This window comes from Bicyclus anynana, chromosome 22 (assembly GCF_947172395.1).
Source record: "Bicyclus anynana chromosome 22, ilBicAnyn1.1, whole genome shotgun sequence".
Classification (NCBI taxonomy): Eukaryota; Metazoa; Arthropoda; class Insecta; order Lepidoptera; family Nymphalidae; genus Bicyclus; species Bicyclus anynana.
In genome coordinates this window covers 9,299,429-9,310,209 of record NC_069104.1, presented here as the reverse complement: position 1 = coordinate 9,310,209, position 10,781 = coordinate 9,299,429, and the positions used below count along the sequence as shown (strand labels likewise).

At 36.9% G+C, this 10,781-nt stretch overlaps 1 protein-coding gene across 1 annotated transcript; it reads left to right on the top strand.

Annotated features, from left to right (window-relative positions):
* Positions 1-55: 55 nt before the first annotated feature.
* LOC112053552 (golgin subfamily A member 5) lies at positions 56-9,003 on the top strand. The gene is made up of 9 exons (XM_024093005.2): positions 56-206; positions 298-738; positions 1,806-1,964; positions 2,856-3,069; positions 3,692-3,967; positions 4,985-5,177; positions 5,723-6,001; positions 6,872-7,060; positions 8,807-9,003. The coding sequence occupies exons 2-9, from the start codon at positions 318-320 to the stop codon at positions 8,885-8,887; spliced, it is 1,812 nt and encodes a 603-aa protein (XP_023948773.2). The 5' UTR covers positions 56-206; positions 298-317; the 3' UTR covers positions 8,888-9,003.
* The last annotated feature ends 1,778 nt before the right edge of the window (positions 9,004-10,781 follow it).

Genomic DNA, 10,781 nt, shown 5'->3' with positions numbered 1-10,781 from the left:
TGGCCGGCCTAAGTACTAGTTATTCCGAAAACTTTGACATGAGTCGATCAAAGTACTATTATGGCGGTCCGCGGTGTCTCATGTCTGTGCTCTGTGGTTAAAATATTGAAATTGCTGTGTATTTTTTTGTGACAATTATTTTCTCCAAAGTCCAATTTCTCTTTTTGTTATTGCGGAACTGTTTTGATTACATATCCTCATGACACGTATGTTTATTATTATATTGTTTTATTATTTTGTGTTGGCTGTAGAAGTTAAAAAATTTCATTTACTTAATATAATGTTTGTTTACTGCAGACAAAACATAAATAATATAAATGTCATGGTTCGCGGACCTTGCTGGCAAGGCAGAGAGCCTGCTTAACAACCTCGACGAGCAGACTGGCGCGGTCCTGCGGAACCAGAATGGTGGAAAAGTCAAAAAACATGAGCACCCCGAGACTGCGTGGCAGAAGAAACGACCAAACCCTCGGATTCCCAAAAAAAGTGTGCCAACGCTTGAAAAATTTGAAAAGAGAACCTACGTAACACCTCCACCCAGAAGCCCGCCACCTAAAACTACTGTTCGTTCACCAATAAAGGAAAGCTCAGAAAATGTCAAGATCGTTCAAGACAGGCAAGCAAAAAAGTCACCAACAAGGAGACAACTTCAATACAATCTTCACAATAATCCTAAAACTCTAGTGAATGATGTACAGGATAACGATGTTACTGATTATTTTGGTTTGCGGCAAAGAAGTAAGTCATCAATAACGCACTTATCAATTCTTTCAGCACTTTAAAGAAGTGTATCATTCGGGTATTAGCTTTTTAAATGTACACTCAAAATTATGAACATGAATTCTGGTGCATAATGAAATTGTTGATGAATTATATATTTTCTCTATCTATGTTTATTATTATATTTGTGATAATTAGTGATGCCCAATGATCATCCATGTTGTATGGAAAAACATTGGTGTTTTAACATTGATGTTGCTATACAAAAGATATTGTAATATAAGAAACATGTTAACAGAATCAATAATTGATTTTCGATGTTACTCATGGCCTAACACATGACCAATGCAACATAAGAAACAAATTACATATTTGCACACATTTACAATACAGGTTTATTTAGTAATAAATAAATAAGCCTGTATTTAATAAATTTCGATTGATTCCATTGTATTTTATTGTATTGTTCATTCAAATTCAATGTTCAGTTTGTGATGAATATTGAATATTGATCTTGAGCTTTCAATTATGACATCAATGTTTTTCAAAATGCAATCATCCTAATTTTAATATGATACATATGATGAACAGCCACTATCACTATTGCTAACATAATTGCCATGTTGGGCCAGTGGTTAACTTATTGTGGCTTTGGGCCACTGATCTTTTCTTTCTTATTAGAAACTAGCAGACACTACAGTTTCACCTGTGTAATTCCCATTTCTGTGGGAACATGGTGATAAAATATGGCCTATGACACACACAAACAATGTGGCATTCTATTGGTAAAAGAAATTTCAAAATTGATTCAAAGATTACTCCTTACAGCCTCACAAACATTACCTCTCTAAAATATTAATTCACAGAATATAGAATGATACAGAATGAGTCCTTACAAGCCCCGCAGTGAGGCCGGTGAAACCATTGAAAAAAAAAGGTCACGCTTCTTGACATCCTCACAAACTTTTTTCATAATTTTTACCCTTTTAGAATACCCACCTCTCTCTGCTATTTTTAGAATGTTATGGAATACTCTTTAAAGTTTTTTAAACAGGAGTACTTTTAAAGATTTTATTTTTGTTTAGGGCACAGTCTTCCATCAGACCTTGAAATTATCAGCAATGAAAAAATTGCATACAACATGCAAAATTTAGAGGTTGAGAACACAATGCTCAAAAATGAACTCAATGTGTTCAATAGAGAGGTAGTAGAACTGCTCGACAGGCTCAGAAGAACTGAAGATGGTATGTGAACATTTTAATTGCTTAAATTTCATGCTTACAAATATTTACAAAACTTTCTTATGATACTACTAGCTATTGTACTGTGTCTTTGCTTATGCTATGTAAGTATTTATGATATTTTATATCTTTCAAAGATAACCAATATTCCTGTTCCCCCCGAATTGGTAAGACTTTCTTTCTTTTAAATAGCCTCAATAGCTTAACGGTAAGAGCGGTCAAACTTACCACTGGAGGATGGTGGTTCGATCCCCGCCCCGTTGGTCTATTGTTGTACCCACTCCTAGCACAGTCTTTCCCAACTAATTGGAGGGGAATGGGAATATTTAAGAAATGGCAAATATTCTTTTTTTTAAATCTTTACTGTTTGGCTTGAACAAAAAGCTATACAAAAACTATGCAATTTATTTCCTGAACTATTAATAATGCTCCTACCTACAGAGTGACTCACTTTTTTAATACTAATGTATTTTTGTATTTCCAAGTTAGCCCTTGACTACAATTACACCTGATGGTAAGTCATGACGCAATCTAAGATGGAAGCAGGCTACCATGTATGAATGACGATGTACCAGAATGCTTAATCACTTGGCAGTAGGGTGGTAATTGGCCACGGCCTAAGCCAGACCTGGAGTAATTAAGAAAACCTCAATCAGCCTAGCCTGGGATTGAACCCATATTAGAGCTCTTTTTTTTTTAAAGAATATTTGTCATATATTTTAAAAATGACCTATATTCCCATTCCTCTCCAACTAGTCGGGAAAGACTGTATTAGGAGTGGGTACAACAATAGACCAATGGGGCGACGATCGAACCACCACCCCTTGGTGATGAGTCTGACCGCTCTTACCATTGAGCTATTGAGGCTTTTAAAAGTGTAATGAATTGTTTCAGAACTTAAAGAGGCTCAAACAAAATTAGAATGTTCAGAACAGATAAAAAACAAATTAACAGTGGACAAGGATTCTATCGAGACACTATATGAGCACATGAAATCACAAGCAATAGATGCCAGCAGTGCCCAGCTGACGAAGTATGAGAAACAGAGTCAAGAATTTGAGAGCAACTTCAAAATGTTAAATCAGATAAATAAAGAGTTAGAGGATAAGTAAGTATATAAGTAAATAGCACATACTATGTGTTTTCAATCAATTTCAAAAAAAGAGGAGTTTCTCAATTTTGACTCAATCGTTATCAACCCATATTCGGCTCACTGCTGAGCTTGAGTCTCCTCTCACAATGAGAGGGGTTAGGCCAATAGTCCACCACGCTGGCCCAATGCGGATTTTCAGACTTCACACACGCAGAGAATTAAGAAAATTCAATTCTGGTATGCCGGTTTCCTCACGACGTTTTCCTTCACCATTCGAGATACGTGATATTTAATTTCTTAAAATGCATACAACTGAATAGTTGGAGGTGCATGCCTAAGACCGGATTCAAACCCACATCCTTTTTAATCAGAGGCAGAAGTCATATCCACTAGGCCATCTATTATGACTTGTGTTTCTTTTTTAAATGTTTGTTACCTCATAACTTTGTCATTTACTAACCAATTATGAAAATTCTTTTTTTGTTTGAAAGAGATAGTTCCAGATGGATCCCTTTTGATTTTCATGAAAATTGGTTTAGTAATTTTGTGTTAAAATCGAAACTGAAGTACATCTTTGTAGTCAGTTCCATTTTTATGTTAAAAAGATCATGATGGTAATGTTAATTATTTTCATCAGGATTAGGAAATTGACTGACGATTTAAACACAAAAGACACAGCACAATTGAAACTAGAAAATGATCTGAGACACGCTCAAAATACAATTAATGAAAAACAGCTTGCCATAGACAATAAAACGGAAGAGTGCCAAAGATTAGAGAAGGACTGGGAATCTTATAAGCTGAGGGTCAAGAGTATGCTGTATGCCAAAGACAATGAGATCAAAACTCTGAGAGAAGGCAATAATTTGACAGAGGACACTAAAATGTTGATGGACCAGTTGGAAACGTTAAAGTGAGTTTATTTTTAATTTTATTTTAAACTACGACTTCGTCCGCGTGAAACTCGATGTAAACTTTCAACCCCCTTTTCACCCCCTTTTATTTTTATTTTCGCATGTGTTTAATAAATAGTCCACTAATCATTTTACAAAACTATACCTATACTACAGTCTTTCTTGATGAGTAGTGTTTACCAACAAACAAATTAAAAATGAGGGTATAAATCACTAGTCATTTCACACCTAATAATTATTATAATTAACTTGTTCTTAAATTAATGAAAATAAATTTGATTAGTGAGCTTAGAACAATTAGATATGGTTAATTTATTTTGTATATTCAAATAAATTATGAAATGACATGCGTTTTCTACCTTCATTTCTAATTTATTTGTTGGTAAACAGTACCTACACATCAAAAAAGGCTGTAGTATAAGTCAAATCATGAATGATTATTTTAAATAGACTTCAACTCCTTCTTAACCATTTAGGGGTAGAATTTTGAACAAATTTGAACAACATTATTTTTAGTATTTTTTTGGTAGTACACGTAACAATTTTTACAAATGTAATTTGAAAAATTTAGGACTTTTCCACACAGTAACCAAAGTGAATCTTTACAATCAACGTAGTGAAGCCGGTGAAACCCATAAAAAAGAAAAACGTCGCGCATATACAAACTTTTTTCATAATTTGTATTTCAAAATTTAAGACTAACAACAATTACTTAAATTAATATAATAATCATGTATTAAAATTAATCAACCAATAAAAAAAAATTAAAATATTTAAAAACAGTTTTTAAAATCTTTAAAAACATTAGACGCCATTTTTCTTGAGTAATGTTGATATTACTGATGTTCGTGTCGTACTGACTCGAGAATGTATTACTTTTTGAATTTCGTATTTGGAGCGGCTACGACACCGTCGTGTTCCATACGTTCCATATGTATATTAAAAATTAACCTGTGGACTTTCCATACAAACTTTCAACCTCAGTTTCAACCCCTTCTGATTTACTCTATCTACAGAGAAGAGAAGGAAGAACTATCGCAATTGGTGTCTCGTGTACACAAAGAGTGTAGCGACATGAGGCATCAGATGTCGCAGCTGGAGGCGAAGCACACCGGGTCGGAACGCATCCTCACCGCGTTACGGGACGCGTTGAAGGAGGAACGCTTGGCGAGGAATCGGGCCGAGGCACAGAGGGCGGCTTTGGCTAAAGTAAATGGAACTTCATTATATTTTCATTTTGATTCACGATTATCAGGGCCTGTAGCCTTATCGCACGTGGGTTCTCTTTCTACAAACGCTAACGCTTCCAAGGCGATATCCCAAAATAAAATCTTTTTAACAAAAAAAATATTTTGTTTTTTTGGCACCGCCTAGCATAGTGAACTAAATGGGACCAATCTGGAAGATTACTTTTTCAAACAAGTAAAAGAATTTTCAAAATTAGTTAATAAATGACGAAGCTATGTGGTAACAAAAATAAAAAAAGTACGTCTAAAAGCTTACTTACTTATATTGACTTAGTTATATAAGTAAGTAAGTAAGTAGTTATTTTGACTTAGTACCTCTTTTTTGACTTAGTTTACGTGAAAAATTTTTACCCTTCTAATTTAAAGGAACAGACTTTCATACAGATTTCTCGCTCCTTTAAATCAAGGTGAGAAGTTTAGCCGAAAATATCTTAGAAGAAATCGTAAATTATCATTAATAACAATTATTTACTGCAATAGAGTTTTTCAATTCTTTCACACTTTTAGGACCTCCAAAACCTTCAAATGGAAACAAACCATACTATAGCCAGTCTACAAAAAGCCTTACACGAAAAAGAGGACGAGATCAACAACCTGCGGGAGACAACATCGACCAATCCCACTTCTGACACCAGTGCTTTGAACGTCGCCGACTATGACGTCAGCAAAGATGTCGAGACTCAGAAGATTCAGTACCTGACGCAGATGTTGATACAGAAGCAGGGCAAGATCGATACACTTCTGGCTGATAACAATATAATGAGGATACAGCTTGATAAGATAGAGGTTAGTGGTATACTCAGACTAATTAAATTAGGACCTGCCTCGTGAGACGTTACTTTTCTGTCAAAGTGTATGATCAACGATCTAATGCGATTATAAAATATAGCATCGATGTTAGTTGTAAAAATATCTTTTGTGTATTTGAATATGGTCTTTTTTGTTTGTTTACAAGTTAGCCCTTGACTGCATATTCACCTGATGGTAAGTGATGATGCAATCTTAAATGGAAGCGGGCTGACTTGTTAGGAGGAGGATGAAAATCCAGACACCTTTACAGTTTCTACACGACATCATACCGGAACGCTAAATCGCTTGGCGGTAGGTCTTTGTTGGTAGGGTGGTGACTAGCCACGGCCGAAGCCTCCCACCAGCCAGACCTGGGCCAATAAAGAAAACCTCACCGAAAACCGGCTTAGCCGGGGATCGAACCCAGGACCCCCGTCTTGTAAATCTACCGCGCATACCACTGCGCCATAAAAGCATTTTAAGAAATTAAATATCACGTGTCACAAACGGTGAAAGAAAAACATCGTGAGGAAACCTGCATACCAGAGAATTTCTTAATTCTCTGCGTGTGTGAAGTCTGCCAATTCGCATTTTTTCAGCTAGTGGATTGGCGTAACCCCTCTCATTCTTAGACGAGACTCGTGCACAACAGTGAGCCAAATATGGGTTGGTATAGATTGGCAAATTAACACATACTAATACTCCCGATGGTCCGCAGGGGTCGGGAGGGCGGTAGCGATGCCACGCACGCTTGTCTTTATACCCGCGCAGTCCTTTCCCCCGTCGCCCGCATATTATCATCACATTATCAACGAACTTGCCAAGCTGTAATATTAGAAGACTGTATAGATAAATATTTCGTTTCAGTCAAAATATCGGTCTGAACTGTCATCTCTCCGCTCCAAGCTGTCACACAGCGTGGTCCAATTCCAAGATGGCGACCGCAGTCGGTTGCGCGTGAATTACGCAAATTCGCCGCTGTCAGCACTGTCGCTACGTATGGGCGTCATTTTGAAACGCTACCCGATATTTAGGCTCTTCATACTCGTTTATATGGTAAGACAAACGAAAATAACCTTCTAGTGTTTTCAGTAAAACTTCTTTCCAAATAAAATAATACACATTTCTTGTTGTGTCATTCTTTATGGCTTATTTGGGATAGGTGGGGACAGTGACTTGAGTGGGAAAGGGCATCTTTACCCTACACACAGCGTTCACAAGTGCGTGACTCCACTCAAGGTCATTCTCCGTCATTCTAAGGTCTTATTTTACTTACATAACCTTTGTTCGACATTGGTTTTCTTCTTTTGTAATCCACTTTTGTCACTGCTAAAAATATAATATTTATTTGTACCTATATACACGTTACAAAAGATGTTACCGTAATTTCAAACCGGTATACTACTATTAAGAGTCGTGATCGCCCAGTGGATATGACCTCTGCCTCCGATTCCGGAGGGTGTGAGTTCGAATCCGGTCCGGGGCAAGCACCTCCAACTTTTCAGTTGTGTGCATTTTAAGAAATTAAATATCACGTACCTCAAACGGTGAAGGAAAAACATCGTGAGGAAACCTGCATACCAGAGAATTTCTTAATTCTCTACGTGTGTGAAGTCTGCCAATCCGCATTGAGCCAGCGTGGTGGACTATTGGCCTAACCCCTCTCATTCTGAGAGGAGACTCGAGCTCAGCAGTGAGCCGTATATGGGTTGATAACGACGATACTTCTATTATGGCACGCGACAGTAGAACAAATAGGTATTCAAATTCGATTCGATTTAGTTAGTTAATTAATCAATCATTTTACTTTAATATAATTGTTTCGTTTAATCAGATAGCTGAATGTCGCTAGTCATTACATTTTTTTTTTTTTTTTACAAGTTAGTCCTTGACTACAATCACACCTGATAGTAAGTGATGATGCAGTCTAAGATGGAAGCGGGCTAACTTGTTAGAAGGAAGATGAAAATCCACACCCCTTCGGTTTCTACACGACATCGTACCGGAACGCTAAATCGCTTGGCGGTACGTCTTTGTCGGTAGGGTGGTAACTAGCCACGGCCGAAGCCTCCCACCAGCCAGACCTAGACCAATTAAGAAAACCTCAATCGGCCCAGCCGGGGATCGAACCCAGGACCTCCGTCTTGTAAATCCACCGCGCATACCACTGCGCCACGGAGGCGTCATTTTATGACCGCTGGTTGACAAGCATTGAACAAACAACATTACAACTTATTAATACCGACATTGGCTGTGATTGAAATATACTAATTTCAAATAGTATAGCCTCAATAGCTCAACGGTAAAAGCGGTCGGACTCAACACCGAAGGGTGGTAGTTCGATCCTCGCCCCGTTGGTCTATTGTCGTACCCACTCCTAGCACAGTCTTTCCCGACTAGTTGGAGGGGAATGGGGAATATTATAAAAGATATGGCAAATATTCTTTAAAAAAAAATAGAGGCACAAATCGTCTTGTGAATAGCTTTATATCGGGAATCTCTTACAATCAATTACTATGCAAGTAGGCTTAGTTTACAAGCACTATTAATACTTCTTTGCCTGTATAAGATAAAGATAAATATACTTTATTTGCACACCACAAAGACAAAAACAAGTGAAATAAAAAACAAATTAGGAAGAGATCAGCATACAAAAGGCGGCCTTATCGCTAAGTAGCGATTTCTTCCAGGCAACCTTCGGTTTAGGAAAACTTAAGGACATCAGCAGGTGGCCTGTATGTAGTGATTATAGTTTGTAGTGATTCAGAAGGCACAAATAACCCCTTGTTTTCTATATTTCAGATTGGTTTACACCTATGGGTGGTGACAGTACTCTTCACCAGTACTCCAGAAGACAACGTGCCGCGCCCGACGAAATCCTGATCCACTCGTATACGCCATTAGATAAATTTTGTATATTTATTTATATAAATACATCACACTGTACCTTGTATGATACAATATATTATTTTTTAATAATAAATATTGAATGAAAGTTAGTGAATTGTTTTATTGTAAGTACCTATTAGCTGACACTGCAAACGTTTTGTCATATTTAAAATTGAGTTAAAAATGGCGGATTGGGAGGATAAAAAATACTTTACAATCTATGTTTATCTATAATAGTATAATAGTTTATCTAGTAAGGGATAATCTCTGGACCTACTGGAACAAATTTAAAAAAAATAAAGAAATATAGGTAGGTATATAGGTGTAGGTTTTGTACATTTAGTAGTTACTAGCCAACGTCCTGCGATTTCAACCGCGTAGTTCCTGTTCCCTTGGAAATACGGGGATTTCATATTAATCAAAAATAGCTAAGAAACTGGCTTTTAAATTAAAAATCTGCATCGAAATCGGTCCATCCGTTTGAATGCTACGATGCCACATACACCCGTCTTTTTGCATCGGGGCTTAAAAATAATGTCTAATGCCCGAGCCACACTAGCGGTAAATCAAGGCGTTAAATGATGTGAGACCTTAGTGTAGCCCAAGCTTAATATAAACCGAAAGAAAAATATTAGGATATATACCAACTCGCTATATACCTACTTCAAAAATATTGCGGGTATTTTAATTAATGCGATTTCAGCTCTTAAGATGTTTACTTTGTATAAAAATCATTTTGTTTTTTATCTATTCTTAATCTGGTTTCGTTCTTATTAGTGCCTTTGACCTGGGTAATTTTCTTTTTTGCAGTCGGATATTTTATATTTTTTAATTAGGTATTTCTTATATTATTAGTCATCATTAACATACCATAATCTGCTCACTGCTGAGCACGAGTCTTCTCTCAAAATGAGGGGGTTAGGCTACCATGCTAGGCCAATGCAGAATAGCAGACTTTGCACACCCGTAGTTGTTAGGAAAATTTTAGGAAAATTCTCTGATACATAGGTAGGTTTCATGATGATGTTATTCCTGTTAGGACTTGTAGTCCACTAAAACAGAATAAAACAATGTGGAAATGTTTGTGTTTGAGACACGTGATATTTAATTTCTTAAAATGCACACAACTGATAAGTTGGAGGTGCATGCCCCAGACCAGATTCGATCCCACACCCTCCGGAATCGGAGGCAGAGGTCATATCCACTGGGCTATCACGGTAAATAGGTACCTAACTACCTAGCCTATATAAAACTCCTTAGGTTACCAGGATAACCAATTCTGAAATAATTTTTCAATTCGAACCAGCTGTTTTATGCGTTCAACCAACCAAATAAACTCTTCTAGGTAGGTACTATATTTTATAATATATTAGAAATAGCAAATAAGATAAGTGGGAATTTCTACAATTACAATTACGAAGGAATAACCGATTTTTACCCTGCTGCTGAACTCTTTTACTAGGGATTTCCCGTAATCAGTGTAATTTTTAAATCCATTAAGCATAATATCAATAACTAGCGCACGCCCGCGACTTCGTCCGCCCTTAGACCTCTTTAATCCAGCCCTGACAGTAGTATCGCTGTGAAAATGGAGTAACTTCTCCCGTTTTCCCAACATTTCCCTTCACTGCTCTGCTCCTATTGATCGTAGAGTGATGAAAAGTATACTATAACCTGCCCAGGAGTATGAAGAATAACTGTACCAAGTTTCGTTAAAATCCGTCGAGTAGGTTTGTTTCTATAACGAACATACAGACAGACAGACACACAGAAAGACAGACAGACGAAAATTTTACTGATTGCATTTTTGGCATCAGTATCGATCCCTAATCACCCCCTGATAGTTATTTTGGAAATATATTTCAAGTGCAGAATTGACCTCTCTACA

Coding starts and splice junctions, on each gene's coding strand:
- LOC112053552 (XM_024093005.2), top strand. CDS start 318: ATGTCATGGTTCGCGGACCTTGCTGGCAAGGCAGAGAGCCTGCTTAAC. Junction 739..1,805: donor TTTTGGTTTGCGGCAAAGAA/GTAAGTCATCAA, acceptor ATTTTTGTTTAG/GGCACAGTCTTCCATCAGAC. Junction 1,965..2,855: donor GCTCAGAAGAACTGAAGATG/GTATGTGAACAT, acceptor GAATTGTTTCAG/AACTTAAAGAGGCTCAAACA.